Here is a 16,533-nt window from a genome sequence, read left to right as displayed (position 1 = left end):
AAGGTCAATAGTGTCTTTTTCGGTTTTTTTTTTTAAATTATTACAGGTTATTATATCAATAGTACTTTATTCCTTGTTGTTCATAACTTCATTTATTTTTATCTTTACCGGGCTTATCTTGACCTGAAAAATGGACACCCCATTTATGAATAGGAGCAGACTTAACGAAAGGAAATGAATTTGCTGAAACACTAGCATTATGAGGAGTTGACTGTGCCTGTGGAATCAATTTACAATCAAGTTCGTCGATTGTTAGGAATGGTTGGTTATTATAAGAAGTTTGTTAAGTCTTATTCGACCTTGTTGTCTCCTATCACAGATTTACTTCAAAATCGGAAAAAGGGACAAAATATTGTGTGGACTCCTGAGGCTAATGAAGCTTTCATTAAAATCAAGGAGGCTCTCACAAATTCTCCTGTTATGGTAGCCCCAGATTTTACTAAGCCTTTTTATCTGATGACAGATTGTTCTAACACTGCATCTGGAGGTGTACTCTATCAAATGGTAGATGGAGAAGAACACCCTATAGCTTATACAAGCAAGAAATTAAATAAAGCCCAGAAAAATTATACTACAACTGAAAAAGAGTTGCTAGCTATAATAACTGGTATTGAACATTTCAGATATTTTCTTGAGGGTCGTTCTTTCACGGTCATAACTGACCATAGTAGTTTGGTGTGGTTACAGAGTATGAAGAACCCATCTCCTCGTTTGGCTAGGTGGATTTTAAAATTGGCACAATATGATTATAAGATTGTTCATCGTAAAGCTGCAGGTGTAGTAGTCGCTGATGCACTCTCTAGAACGTTCGATATTAATTTGTTAAATTTATCTTCCTTGCAACCAGATGACTGGTATCGAAAAATGTTGTATGATGTACAGAATGTACCAGGTAAATTTCCTGATTTTAAAGTTGAACATGGTGTTTTGTATAAACATGTCTTAAGTTCCATGGATGCCCTTACTGGAATGTCGGATTGGAACATAGTCGTTCCAACTCCTAATAGAGCAGAGGTTTTGGCCACTTTTCATGACCATCCTACTGCAGCTCATTTTGGTTTTTACAAAACTTTCCGTCGTATATCGGAACTCTATTATTGGCCGAAGATGCATCAAACTGTACGTAGCTATAGCGCTAAATGAAAAATCTGTGCTACATGCAAACCGACAAATCTTCCCCAACCAGGTTTAATGGGTAGTTATCGACGGATTGATTTTCCATTTCAACTTATATCTTTAGATCTCATTGGTCCTTATCCTAGGTCTTATAAAGGTTCTCAGTATGCCTTAGTAGTTGTTGACTATTTTACAAAATTTCCTTTGGTTCATACTATGTCTAAGTCAACTACTTCATCCATTATCAAGTATCTTGAGAATGAGGTTTTCTTAATTTATGGTGTTCCACATATCGTGTCTTGCGATAATGGACCACAGTTCACAGCCAAGGCTTTTCACGACCTCATGTCTAAATATAATGTCCAAAAGATCTGGTACAATGCGAACTATCATCCACAAGTCAATCATAAATCAATCGTGACTGCTTTAAGGTCATATTCCTTTCCTGATCAAAGAGCTTGGGATACTCATATCCACTCTATAGTACAGGCTATCAGGACTTCTTCTCACGAAATAACCAAATGTCCTCCATCTTATTTGATGTTTGGTCGTCATGTTCCTCTTTCTGGTGATTATTTTGGTACAATTTCAGAAAATGCCAATAACTTTCCCACTATATCAGATAAATTACACCGTTTAGAAGATATTCAGCATCTTCCTGATATTTACGTGGATGTTCGCAAACGTTTGAAAGCATTTTATGCTAGAAATAAATGCCATTATGACTTGAGAAAGCGAGAGTTATCCTTCAGAATTGGAGATTCTGTGTTGAAAAGAAACTTTGTCAAATCTGATAAAGTGAACTTTCAATCGGCCAAGTTATGTCAGAAGTACATACCTTGCACAGTTATTAAGGTCATTTCTCCTTTAATTTATGAGTTGAAGGAAACTTTCACTGGCAGGAAACTAGGAAGGTTTCATGTCAAATACTTACTGGAGGACAAGACAGTAGGTCCACATAACTTGTCAGATAATTTGGATTCTTCATCTTCAAATGAATATTAACTGGTTCCTTATCAATGCTGTACCAGTTTGGTTGTTTAAGATCGGTTTATCTATTTTGTTTACCTGGCAAAACAATAAGATGTTGTGCTATTTTGCCTTCTATTTTTGTTATCTTATGTTAATGTTGGTTATTATCTTAGTTTATGGAATTGTTAATTTTGTTGTTTGTTTTTTCTTAAAAGTCCAACTGCATATCATAGGAGTACAGGATGGATATATGGGAATTTCCCCCATCTTGAGTTCTGAGTTGAATAGATATTTACAGGGATAATTCGGAAAACATTCCAAATATTTTCTTTAATAGTGTTGTATGGTTTTGTGGACCATGGCCATAAAGTGTCGGTGTTTTAGCGTGGGTTCAGGATTGATCACCCTGGATGTATGCCCTCACTTGGCTCAGAAATATATCAATACATATTAGTTGTTCCTTGAGTGTCTCTTAGGTTGAAATTAGAATGTGTCATTTAGAATTGGATCGTTCTGATATTCAGCAGTAAGTAAGTCTGTTTAACTTGGTTTGTTATCTCCTATGTTGTTATCTTCTCAAGAATTTGAGTTTAACATATCTTAGTATCTTGAGTTTGTACCTGTCTACCTACCATTCGTACGGATTGGTAGATATGAGTTTATCTTTACCTTGAGTGTATCTTTATCGTTACCTTAATTGAGTTTATCTCGTACCTTTACCTTAATTTAGTTATCTTTACCTTTACCTGGATAAGTTTATTTCTTATCTATATCTTATGAATATATATCTTATCTTTATCTTGATTATGGAGTCCTAAAAATCTGTCCTTTACTGTTCTTGTCGTGAGTAAAGAATTGGACCACGTCAATAGTACAGTTTGGGTATTACAGTTAGGATCTCTTTTATCTTTCCTTCTACCAAGTGTATAGCTGGTAGAAGTGAGTTTTGTGCATATCCTCTACCATGAGTAGATCTGGACTTGTAATTATCTTTTACCTTTTGTGCATATTCTTTACTACGAGTTGGGATTGCAGTTAACTTACTTAATTTTTTTTTAGCATACCCTATACCATGAGTATAGTGGGCTTGCTAGTATCTAGGCTGGCTAGTGCCTTTACCGATTGTGTGTTTTTCCTACCGCTGCTAAAGCAAGTAGATGTATTGAATTATCTTTTACCTTGAATTTTCGAATATGTTGCTGATATCCAGAACCATATCATATAGATGTTTAGGTTTGTAGTAATATAGTTTCAACTAGTTTTAATAAATTAAGCCCTCATTGAACTCTTGAGTGATTAATAGAATCTGTTCGCTCTAGTGTCAACGTTGGGTAAACTTGATAGGACTTTGTTTGAGTTTGTGTTGTGAATGGTTCTTGGTGTTATCTTTTAGAGGTTGTTAACACACCTCAGTAGTGTAGTTTATTTATAGTTTTACTAATACTTGGAAATATAGAATTTAAGTATTGTTGAAGGTTAATTTACTCTATATAAGGTTTAATTGAATTATATTGAATATTTTGGTATTGAGATTGATATTTCCATAAGGTTACTGAATTATATTTAGAAAGTACCTAAGTGATTGGGTTATATGTTTTTTTTTACTTTTCTTAATACTTTGTCTAAATAAATTAAATTATTTTAATTTTTTTTTGGTAAATTACACATTATTAAATAGATCACATGTTATCTGTCTACTGTACGTCTGTCAGTGTCATTACTTTTATCCCATCTCCTGAGTAAACAGTGTGGCTGATAAGCTCAAAATCCTTGTGGTTGACACCACAACGTTTCGGCTTCATCATATTCATCGTCTGGTTTGTCTTTAAGGCTAGATTGTCCTAGACAATAACAAAAAGGAAACTTCTGGTAAGTGGAAAGTTTTCCTTTTTTTTCTGGAGTTGAGAAAGGATGTAGCAGTCACAACTGCTAACATATAATTAATTAATATAATTTATTATTAAAATCCTAAAACCCCTCAGAATCCCGTTTATGAAACGTTTATGGGCAATAGACGATACGATGCGCAAACTAAAGTGATCAAGAGGCGCTCGTCTAAAGTCAGTTTTGGCCAACAACTCACACAGCGAGGTGTATTTCTCCAAGCCTTAACTGGCATTTTTTTGTCTTAAAATCGGGTAGAAAATCTGGGATTGGATTTAATATTGTCCCCGAACATCAAGGGAGAAATTGGAACAACATAATATGATAAAGAATCTTGATTGAAAAACCCGGCTTCTAAATCTGCCGAAATGATTATTTAAAACCCGGCTTCCAAATCTGCCGAAATGATTATTTAAAACCCAGATTTCACCCGATTAGGATAACGATTAATATTAGGATTAGTTTAACCAAACACCTACTTCAACCCATTGGTAAACAGGAACCGATTGTCTCCAGAACCACAGCGTTCTCCTTCATTCGCTTTTTTCGAAGCCCCAAGGACCGTCAGAGTCTTAAGGGGACTTAACCAGGACAGCTGTAGTGTTGTGACAGACATTAACATCAAGTTTCATAGGGTTAAGGTTTTTTCTTGTAACTTTCAACTTTGTATATGCATATACCAAGGTTAGTACTTATTACAGTTTTTGTATCATCTATAAGAAGTTAGGTAAATGGTTATTAATTAATTAAATTAGATTTATTATTAGGGAAGGGATTCATGATTTTTGTATAGCGGTTTTTAAAAGGGAAGGGAAGAAATTTATGTATCAGGGTTTTTAAAATTATATATATATATATATATATATATATATATATATATATCTTTCCAAGTCTGTTGGCCATACTCATCACACTTGATCACTTTAGATATCTCCCAGCATCTATGTGTAAGCATAACACTTACACATAGATCTGGTGTTTAGCTGCTTCGACACATATTAGTCTTATATTTGTTAGGTAAGGTAGTTTCTTTTTGTATAACCGTCACGGTTTTTTTTAGTATTTATATTCCCTACCTTACCTATCTAGGATTTAACTTTAGTAAGATTATATATTTACTAATACATTTTTTCGTTTGGCCCAGTAGTGGGGATATTTCATTTTGTCGTGGCTTTTTGGTCCTCGTATACCATAGCCCCACTACTGTAATTATATTTTCTACATATATATATATATATATATATATATATATATATATATATATATATATATATATATATATATATATATATAGGTGAGTTTTTGTTAGTTGTCGATATTATAAATATATTTGTTACAAGTAATTTTGCTTTTATTTCAGTTCCTGCTTACAGTTATAATATAGCAGAACAAGGTCAATAGTGTCTTTCGGTTTTTTTTTAATTATTACAGGTTATTATATCAATAGTACTTTATTCCTTGTTGTTCATAACTTCATTTATTTTTTCGTTAATTTCCTTCAGAAATTAGCTGGCGCCCATTTCAGTATTTTCCTAGGCATTTCCGTATATTCTCTTATCTTACCCTTTTTATAGTTTCAGATTTTCAGTTGCCTTATTATATTGTATTCTTTTGGTTAAAAGATCTATTTTTCCCTTATCTCAAAGCCAAATTCTAGTGTAGTGAGGCTAGCCCGAATTCTTGCTTGAGGTTTTGTGTCTCTGTGTTCTTTTGAGCTAAGCCATTCTTTTTACAATAACTTCTTTGCTAGGTCTTCTCTAATTTATCATCTCCTCATCCATATACCCCCCCCCCGTAAATTTAATTTAGGTTTTAATAAGGACAAAACCATTTGAGCTAGTGTAAATGTGTAACAGTTTAGTGTAAAAAGGAGAGTATAGTGCTGTGAAATTATTGCATGTTAGTTGTAGTGCATTAGTTAATAGATAAAATAAGAGTAAGCCATAGGGTAAGCCTTAGATTTAAGCATTTGCTGTTATTATGTTAGGTCAGAAAATAACTTATAATTGGTCATTTGTGACCAGATAGCAGTATACAAACACCGCACAGGTGTTAATAAAAAAAAAATTTATGAAATAAAAAGAGTATCTGTTATCATCTGTTATTTGCTGAGTGTGTTGTGTAGATCCAAATTTTCATAAAGATCTTACTATCATTATAATTTCATTACGTCAATAATTTATGGGCTTAGCAATTTAGGTGATATAACTCGAAATTCTGCAAAATAATATACGAACAAGTCAAACTGACAAGCAGCGAAAAGTGTGAAATGAAGTTGATCGAAATCGAAATCAACAACCAGGCAATGTCGCTTTTATTCCCCATCAAGCAGCATTCAATTGTAACGTAGCAATCCATTAAAATTTACAAAAATCGTCGCTATCGGAGAAATAAATGTTATGTGTCCACCTGGCAAATAATTTAAGAATTATGATAAAGATGAATTTCCTGGAATAATCCCCAAACATAAAGGAGATGCTACCTAGGAGAAGCAACGTTATTCTTAATAGTTTTCTTATCTTGGTGACTATCCATATGTTTATATATTTTCTCTCATATTCAAATTGTGCTTTCAATAATTGTCAATTTCTATTTGTAATTAAAGGTAATATAATTTTTACTACATTTTAAGGTTATCTCGGGCAATTAATGGGCAATTTTCGAGCCAATATAGCCAAGAAAACAGACAATAGAGTAAAACTGATGAGTGAAATCATATCAGGGATACAGGTGATAAAGATGTATGCTTGGGAAAAGCCATTTGAGAAAGTAATAGAAATAGCAAGAAAAAAGGAGATAAGATGTGTTACTCATACTTCTTATCTACGAGGGATATTCGCCAGCTGTATGGTGTTTATGGAGAGAATGTCATTGTGCTTCACCTTAATTTGTTACGTTTTATTGGGTAAGTTTAAGGTCTACTGTAAATTAGATAACGCAAAAAAAATAGTTTTTTCTTTTACTTTTTCATAAGTGGAATAATTGGGGGGACAAACAAGACATCTTCCAGCAGACAATGCATGGCAGTCAACGAGGCATTATTAATTCTTCGACGACTGTAGGTATGCTGAGATGACCACCTTTACAAACATTTCTTTTAAACTTCCCAGCGGTTTTACAGTCATATCAGTTTAGAACCGATTTGATTGAATCACATTGACTGTATAACATAATTAGTCAAGCACACATTTGAAGCGGACATTCGGTGTTGACAAAGCTACATCTTTTAATTTTTTTTCTTGTTTATTCAATTATAATTAATTACAAAAATTACGGGTAAGTGATATTTTTGAAGTCGTCTGTTTCACACTAAGTACTGTTATTTGCATGAATATATTTCAATTTTTTTTTTGTAGATCACTGTCTTTTATGTGGTATTCTGGCACGACCACAGAGCACTTCCTATATGAATTCTGCCAATATGAACAATCAAAAGTGGGGCTTCAGGTATTTGGAAAATATTTCCCAAAACGAAATTGACCAGCAGTTAATTGTTTCTGATATTGAAAGCGTGTTTGGAGATGAATTGAATGTGGATAAATTTCGGCGACCAAATAATGAGGATGTCTTTGATATTTTACATCGTATTTGAAGACCAAATTAACAATCAAGATGAAACAACCAATACTCCAAATAATCAAGAATCGAAATCGGATAGCGAAGACGATATACCGCTAGCAGTACGGCTAGCAAAGCGGGACACCTCTATATTTTGGACCCAAAATGAAAGTTATATAACATAAACAAATCAATTTATTGAAACTACAGGCCCCAAACATTCCAAATTCTGCAGAGAATCCCATAGATGTTTTTGAAACTATTTCCTGAGGATGTAATTCACCTAATTGTATTTTTAACCAATCTATATTACGTTCATAAACACGGAGGAGGAAATGGATTTACACTTACCACAGAAGACGAAGTCAAAACATTCCTTGGAGTCAATTTATTAATGGGTTTAAAGCAAATGCGGAGAAAATTACGGAGATTATTGGTCGCCACGTAATGAATTACAAGACCCTTTCATCAGTTCGGCTATGTTATTTAACATATTCGCTTGGTTACTAGGCAATTTACATCTGGTTGATAATACAATGCAGCCAAAAAAAACTGATCTCAGATTTGACAACTTTACAAAGTGCGACCTCTACTGATCAAACTCACGGATACGTTTCTTGCAGCACTGAATCCACATGAGTTTCAAGCTATTGATGAGTCTATGATACGATTCAAAGGTCGAAGAAGTACCGACAATACATGCCCAGTAAACCTATAAAACGTGGCTACAAAGTATGGATTAGAGCAGATTCAACCGAAATCATGTGTGAGTTTCGGAGATATGCCGGTAAAGTGGGAAATTACACCCAAAAAACTTGGGACAACGAGTCGTACATGATCTAACAAGGGTCTTAGTAAATAAATACTACTGAGTGTTTTTTGACAACTATTTCAACTAGATTGATCTTCAGAGATCTTTATTTTCGGACGGAATTTATGCAAGTGCAACCGTTAAAAAACAGAAAGGATTTACCAGAGTTCAAAACTGACAAACAAATGAGTGGAGGAGATACAGATTACCGTATTTCAATAGATGGACTATCTGCGTTGAAGTGGATGGATCGAAGAAGTGTGATTATTTTAGCAAATCACCAAAACCCAAGTTGTAAAGAGAATACAAAAAGACGCTAGTCTGAATGAGGTTTCATGTCCACAAATGTTAGTACTCTACAACTCACATATGGGATATGTTGACAATTTTGACATGCTGAAAAGTCTTTATGAGGTGAATCGTAAATCACATAAGTGGTGGCATAGAATATTTTTTGATTTTATGGATGTTTGCGACGTAAACGCATTTATTATATTTCAACTTAGACGCCAATCCAAAAGTATGCCTTTGAAAGAATTCCGGCTCTATGTGATTTGAGGCCTTATTGGAGCTACAGAACAATTAAAAACGGAAAGACCATCAGCAGAAAAACCAGTGAGTGAATTTAAAAAATATATTCCCTTGGAACTGTGCCCTTCAATGTCTTCTCATATGCCCAAAGAACTACTTCTTTGATATGTGCCAACTGCAGCACGACAGCAAATGTTAGTAGAACATAGTGGAAAAATTCAACTTGCAATATCGGACTTTGTCTCAAACACGACAAAAATTCTTTTGCAACGTTCCATGCAAAGCAATAGGAAGAATAGGAAGAAAGAAGTGCTACCTGTTTTTTTTCTCATTAAATTTTTTGTTAAGCTATGTTCCTGCTGGTATCTTGAGAATATCACATCCTGCAGGATATACTTCAGGATCAGCATTGTTTATTTTGACTGAATTTGTTTTAAGAATATACTAAAATAAATAAATTTCACAAAAATCCTGTTTTTTTAATTAAAAAAAAAATCGGGCTTCAAAGGGTTAATAAATATAATTAGATACTGATGATATTGCGCTTCTTGAGAACAGACTGGAAGACTTGCAGTAATTATCATAGAGATATAATACAAATAGACTTACTGCTGCAATACAATCGCGTTTCCCCAGTGCGACTGAAAAAACTGACGCAAACCAGTATCTGCATCTTTTTTTAATCGGCCGGATTTATCGACCATGTGACCTCTTTGGTCATTTAGGTGAAGTCTATGGTAGGAAAGTCCTTACATGAAGTCGTCCATGTGGCACAGTATCGCAGCCAATGGAGACAGCAAGCTAATAATATTTAGAGTGTTACCACGCCCTGACAAGGGCTCAAGGAATGAGGAGTAGGAGGTTAATAAATCCGGTAAACTAAAAAAAGATGTAGGGACTGCTTTGCGTGAGTTTTCTTTGTCGCACTGGAGCGACTGTATTGCAGCGCTCAGTCTATTTGTACTATATGTCTATGGGTATTGTTAAACTTTGTGACAGGTAAGAGTAGAGAGATGGCTCAACTTTAACGTCAAGCAGATCAGGTGATTGGTAGTTAGCAAACAGAGGAAATTTGAAGAGGAAATAAAAAAAATCAGCCGTATACAGTTTAAGTTTTGGAAAGCAGTGGGTACGACAGAACCTTTCTTTACCACACAAGTGCTATTTTAACCATGTAGAGATGTGAATTGCGATATTTATGCATGCATTATGCCATGCCATGCCAACAAATATTGGAATAAACACAGAGGTATATACTATTACATTTACTGTTTAACAGATACTTTAAAGAAATCTTTCAAGAAACAGTAGAGGATGTTGAAGCCGGAATTCGAATTAACGGAGAATGTATTAATAACATCAGATACGCGGATGACACGGTGGTATTCGCTGACAACAGCAAATTGGAAGAATCAGTGTGAATGGTCAACCAATAGAAAGGGTAAAAAACGCGTGTGGCAGTCCAGTGGGACTGCTGGTAGAAGTTATACTTCTATACACGCGTTCGCCGTTAAAAATTTATATAGGAGTCAATCTGCACAATCATTACATATGTAATGCTATAGATAAGAGAGAGCAGAAAGAGAAAAATAATTACTTATATAAATATATGGTGCATCGTTTGCTGTATATTAACATTTGACCTGTAATAGGAGTATAGTAAATTAAGGATTGTATCAATATTTTAATGAAAATATATATTTTTATTTTTATATATGTATAAAAGGAGTTGAATGCAAAAAAAAAAATTACACATACTCTGCAGTAAAATTCATTGTTTATTTTGTTATTAATTTAAAAATTACAATACAATAAATACACTGCAACATAATTCAATATAATAATACAATATAAATTAAAATGTAATATTCATAACTATTTAAAACAGCCAATATACATTAACTTACTTTACGAAGATAAAAATAAAAAACCAACAACTCGGATTATGTTGTAAATTTTCATTTTATTTTAAAATTTATATTTTTTGCGTATATTACATATATTTAACTTAATTTAATAAGATTAACGTGAGGTTTTTAAATATTTCAAAATAAGAAAGGAAATTCATAATTGGGATTTGAACTCACAACCACCAGCGTATGAACCAAACACGTAAAGGATTTGCAAATTAGACATGACACTAACGGATTTCAAAATTGACAGTTTTCGGTAAAACAGTGATTATTTTGAAATACAAAAGCCTAAAATAATTATAAACGTTTAATTTTAAATAATACAAAACATATCACATAAATAATAATATTAATACATATTATATTATATATAATATTATATATAATATTATATATATATATATATATATATATATATATATATATATATATATATATATATATATATATATATATACAATACAAAGGAACATTTTTATTCTCGAGAGAGGAAGAGAGAGAAAATATATCTTCTGTCTCTCTCTTACTCATTATCTTACATATGTAATGGTTTTACAGATTCACTCTCATGCAAATTTCCAAAGCCGACCGTGCGTATAGAAGTATAACTTCAAAAATATTATGTTTGCGGAATATATAAGCAAATATAAGGGTGGCCAAACTACGGCTTGCGAGCTATATGCGGCTCTTTGAAGGATTATTTGTTTCTCTACGAGATACGAATAAATGTATCCAAGTTTATTTGCATTTTTGTGTTATTATATTATAAATAAAACATTATTATCATTCTGTATGTGTATTAACACACTAATAAAAACAATGCGTTCCTTGGTCTTTTACTTTTTATGTTCATCAGCTCTTCTAGGCTGAAAATATACCTATTAGGGTATTTATCATTTTGTTTGTTATGCAATAATGTTCTGAGTTTTATCCTTAATAACGCTATATGGACCTGAAAACAAATAGTTTAGTTTAGCCCGGTCTTGTAGTAGGTTCATGTGTATTTGAAGGTTTCCTGATGCTACTTGGGGGTCATAATCAATGGATATTATGGCGGTGTCATCTGCGAACATGGCTACTGTGGTCGTATTTGTTGTTGGAATATCAGCAGTGTATATGAGGTACAGGAGGGGACCCAGGACACTTCCTTGACGGACACCGGATTTTATGGGATAGTAATGAGAGGTTTCTGTAAGGAATCTGACTTGAAAGTGACGTTCTGTGAGGTATGATTTTAAGAGTAGATAGTGAGGAGTGGGAAAGGGTGACTTAAGTTTATACAGGAGACTATCATGCCAAACACGGTCGAAGGCTTGTTCTATATCCAGGAAGGCAGCAGTGCAAATTTTTTTCTCTTCGAGGCATACATTAATGTTTTTAACAATCCTATGACACTGTTGTAGAGTTGAATGGGCTTCGCGGAAACCAAACTGGCGTGTGGGGATCACTGAATTAATTTCGATGTCTTCTGAGAATATTTGGAGCAGAAGTCTTTCTAAGATTTTTGACATTATTGGAAGTAAGCTGATTGGTCTATATGAAGTAGTAATATTTGGTGGTTTATTTGGTTTACTAATCATAATTATTTGTGCGAACTCCCAATTAATCGGGTAGTAGGCTAATCTTATGATACTATTATATATCATTGTTAGTAGGACAATTGCTTTTCTCGGTAATTTTTTTAATATTAGCCCAGTGATCATGTCAAAGCCTGGTGCTTTGTAGTTATTGCATCTAGAAATTTGTTCTTTGACATTATTAGGAGTAAAGCATTTGATTGGTAGCATCATTGAGCATGGAGCGTCTAAGAAGTTTTTAACTTGTTCTTCGTTATTATTGTTATTAAGTTCAGGTGCACCAAAAACGTGTGAGAGATGTTCAGCAAAGATTGATGCCTTTTCTTGTTCAGTTTTTCCCCAGCTTCCATCGGCTTTCCTTAAAGGTGGTATGTGCTGTGTAGGTGTCTTGAATGATTTCGTTGCTTTCCAGATGCTGTGGTCTTCTTTTAACAGGCTGTTGATGAATAGTTTAAATGTATCATTCCTCGCGTCTTGTAGAGCAGTTTTAAGTTGCCGTGTTAATCTATTGTATTCATTTTTATCTATAGGATTGCGACTGCTTTGCCATATGCGCCTGGCTCTTCTTTTTTGTACAACAAGACTTTTTATATATACGGGTATGTTGGTGTCACTTGGTTCTTTGTCATTCTGAGGGGGTGTAGCTATTTCAGCGGCTGCATGTATAGTTTTGGTGAGAAGAAGCACAGCATTATCGATATCGTCTGGTTGCTTTAATCTTATATTTAAATTTAAATTTTCATTTATGTAAGACTCGAATATATTCCAGTTGGTTTTTGATGTCGTTAACTTAGGGATATTCGGACGTTTTATAATTTGCGTAGATAGTGTCACAATTATGGGAGTATGGTCGGTGGACAGATCCCAGGATGTTTGTATGTCAAAATAATTTAAGGCCATGTTATGGAGGATAAAGAAGTCGAGTAGATCTGGGATTTTGTTTGGATCTGATGGCCAGTAGGTGGGTTGCCCTGTAGATAAGTAAGAGCTGTTTGTGTTAGCTATGGCTTGTCTGAGATTTTTTTCCTTTGTCGTACATAGTCTTGATCCCCAGTCCAATTTACTGAAACTCTTCCTTTTGTCACACAATATGATGTAGATACACTATTGTCGCGCTAGAGTCGAAGGAACTCGGGAAGTGGGATTCCATTATCACCCTAACCTATTCTTGTGCAGGTTTATGTTTGACAAGGGTTCCACCATTATAGACGAACTATCACTAATGTGCCTATGTTGATAACATCAACTAAAGGCGACAGTTTCTTCACTATCTAACACATACCGTACTTGAAAATATCAATAAATGTGTAATAAAATAATAATTAAATTTAACAATTAAATAATAATATCATCAATCAATATTTAATGGCTAGGCACCCCATTTTTCCATCTTCATTTCCAGTTTTTAATTACCATTTTACATTTTCTTTTCCTCTTATGTGGTCCTTGATTCTTATTCTTTAGGCATTATCTCCGTGTGGTGTTGGGCATTTTCCCGGCTTTTCTGATTTTCCATGTTCTACTTTCAAAAATAAGGGAATAATAAGGGAAATAAGGATTGTGCTTTTGCGTTATTTATTGATAACTCAACAATCACATCATAACCCGGGTCAGTTCGACGCGTTAACAATAGACGGTGTCTAAACTCTACTACTCACAAGAATAATTAATAATAATATCGTAAAACCAAAAGTTTCTTTTAAATATTAAATCTATGACACATAATTTTTGCTAACTCTACAGGGTCGAGCAAGAGATCTTTCAATTGTTAATCCATGTCACGCAATGTTTTTGGTTAACATGATGTTATTTTAATAAATAAAAGATTCAAAAACTCAATAACATAAGTGAAAACCTACCCTGGTGCAGATATTAAGTCAGACCATAACCCACTTGTCGCTAAGTTCCGTCTGAAATTTAAAAAAATCCAAAAACCTAATCCTTTAAGATACGATCTCAAACAACTAAAATATGATGACATAAAGCAAGAAGTACGGGAATATCTGAAGAACAACATATCTAAGTCAGAAGTAGTTAATGATGTTGACACAGAAATAAACCACTTAGAAAACATTGGGAAGGAAATATTAGACCAATACCTGCGACTGAAAAAGACAGAAAAGAAAAAATCATGGATGACCGACGGTATATTACAGATAATGGACAGAAGAAGAGAATCCAAGCGGAAAGACTACGTTGCATATTAATTTCTGGACAAAGAGATAAAAAAAGCTGTCAGAGAAGCTAAAAATAGAAATCTGGAAGAACAGTGTGAAGAAATCGAGATATTGGAACGTAAACACGATTCCTTCAACCTCCACAAAAAGATCAAAGAAGCAGCAGGTATCTATAAATCAAAAGGCCAGGACACTTAACAGATGCTCAAGGAAATCCAATAGTTGATATTGAAGAAACAAAAACAACATGGATGAACTATGTGACAAAAAATTTGAAGACGATAGGAATGTCACTATCACACAAAATAAAAATGACGATGCCGGACCACCTATTCTCGAAGCGGAAGTAGAAGCTGCTATAAACAACACTAAGGAGGGAAACGCTTCAGGACCAGACGAGTTCTACTCATAATTTTCGAAAATTATGGATAAAGACGAAGTAAAAAAACTTACCTTGATCTTCAACAATATATACCAAAGTGGAAAAATACCTCAACAGTGGCTAAGATCAACTTTTATAACAATCCCTAAAAAACCCAATGCCAAAAAATGTGAAGATTATCGAATAATAAGCCTTATGAGCCATCTCCTGACAACTTTTTTAAAAATTATACATAAAAGAATATATAAAAAGTGTGAAGAACATATGACAAACACACAATTCGGTTTCAGGGATGCATTGGATATTCGCGAGGCACTTTTTGCAATACAAGTTTTCTTTCAAAGATGTAGAGACGTTAATTGTGATATATATATATATATATATATATATATATATATATATATATATATATATATATATATATATGTGTGTGTGTGTGTGTGTGTTTTGTTGGTTACCAAAAAGCGTTCGATAGAATAAAACATGACGAACTGATGAAAATATTAAATTCAATTGGTCTAGACAGCAGAGATCACCGTATAATAAACAATATCTATTACGAACAAACTGCAGCTGTTAGAGTTGGGGATCAGTTAACAGACGACATAAAAAGAGGTGTGCGACAGGGATGTTTATTGTCCCCATTATTGTTCAATACATATTCAGAGTACATTATGAACCTCGTGCTAACAGACATAGACGAGGTAATACTTATAAACAGAGAACGATTGAACAACATAAGATACGCTGATGATAGTGTCATTTTTGCAGACAGTCTTGAAGGTCTGCAGACACTTGTCTCCAGGGTGGCAAAAGTAAGTAGCAGGTTTGGGCTTGATTTTAACATCAATACATGGTTATAAGCAAAAATAGGATACCACCTGGTCAATTACTAGTTAACCAACAACCTATAACACAAATCACCAACTTTTGTTATCTGGGTGCAAACTTAAATGAACAGTGGGACCAATCGACCAAAATTAAGATAACGATCGAGAAGGCAAGATCAGCTTTCGTCAAAATGAAGAAAATTTTTAACAGCCACGATATAAAATTCAAAGATTCAAATCAAAGATCTTCAAAGAGACTCAAAGCATTTGAGATGTGGTGCTATAGACGCATATTGAGGATTTTCTGGATAGACAGAGTTACCAACGAAGAAGTACTACATAGAATGGGTAAAGAGCGCGAACTAGTCGTAACCATAAAACGTCGCAAACTAGAATACCTGGGACATATAATGCGTAATGAACAACGATATGACCTACTTCGGACCATACTTCAAGGTAAAGTGCATGGAAAAGAGGTCCAGGAAGAAGAAGAATATCCTAGCTGCATAACCTGCGAAAATGGTTTAACTTAACCAATACCGGACTTTTCAGGGCAGCAGTCAAAAAAGTCAGAATAGCCATGTTAGTGTCCAACATCCGTAACGGATAGGCACCATAAGAAGAAGAATGATGTTATGTAGTTCCAAGTTTTTATTTTAGTGTATGTGGAATAGTTCATATTACATCCATTACATTATTCATTTTTGTTAGTTTACTTCTAAGTATATAAGATTGCTGAAACCATATTGCTCTTAAACATTCCACGATGATCTGATTGTTAT

At 33.8% G+C, this 16,533-nt stretch overlaps 1 protein-coding gene across 8 annotated transcripts in view; it reads left to right on the top strand.

Moving 5' to 3' along the window:
• Positions 1-16,533, top strand: part of LOC140445522 (ATP-binding cassette sub-family C member 4-like) — a 152,226-nt gene that overhangs the window by 68,350 nt on the left and 67,343 nt on the right. For 6 of the 8 annotated variants that reach the window (XM_072537613.1, XM_072537606.1, XM_072537610.1 and 3 more), the window contains one exon: positions 6,605-6,877. The exons of the other annotated variants lie outside the window; for them this stretch is intronic. In XM_072537613.1, the coding sequence (XP_072393714.1) occupies positions 6,605-6,877 (273 nt within the window). The remainder of the gene's footprint in view (positions 1-6,604; positions 6,878-16,533) is intronic. 8 annotated transcript variants of the gene reach the window in all.

This window comes from Diabrotica undecimpunctata, chromosome 7, assembly GCF_040954645.1.
Source record: "Diabrotica undecimpunctata isolate CICGRU chromosome 7, icDiaUnde3, whole genome shotgun sequence".
NCBI lineage: Eukaryota > Metazoa > Arthropoda > Insecta > Coleoptera > Chrysomelidae > Diabrotica > Diabrotica undecimpunctata.
The sequence above is the reverse complement of the archived record's forward strand: the minus strand, read 5'-3'. Positions and strand labels throughout refer to the sequence as shown.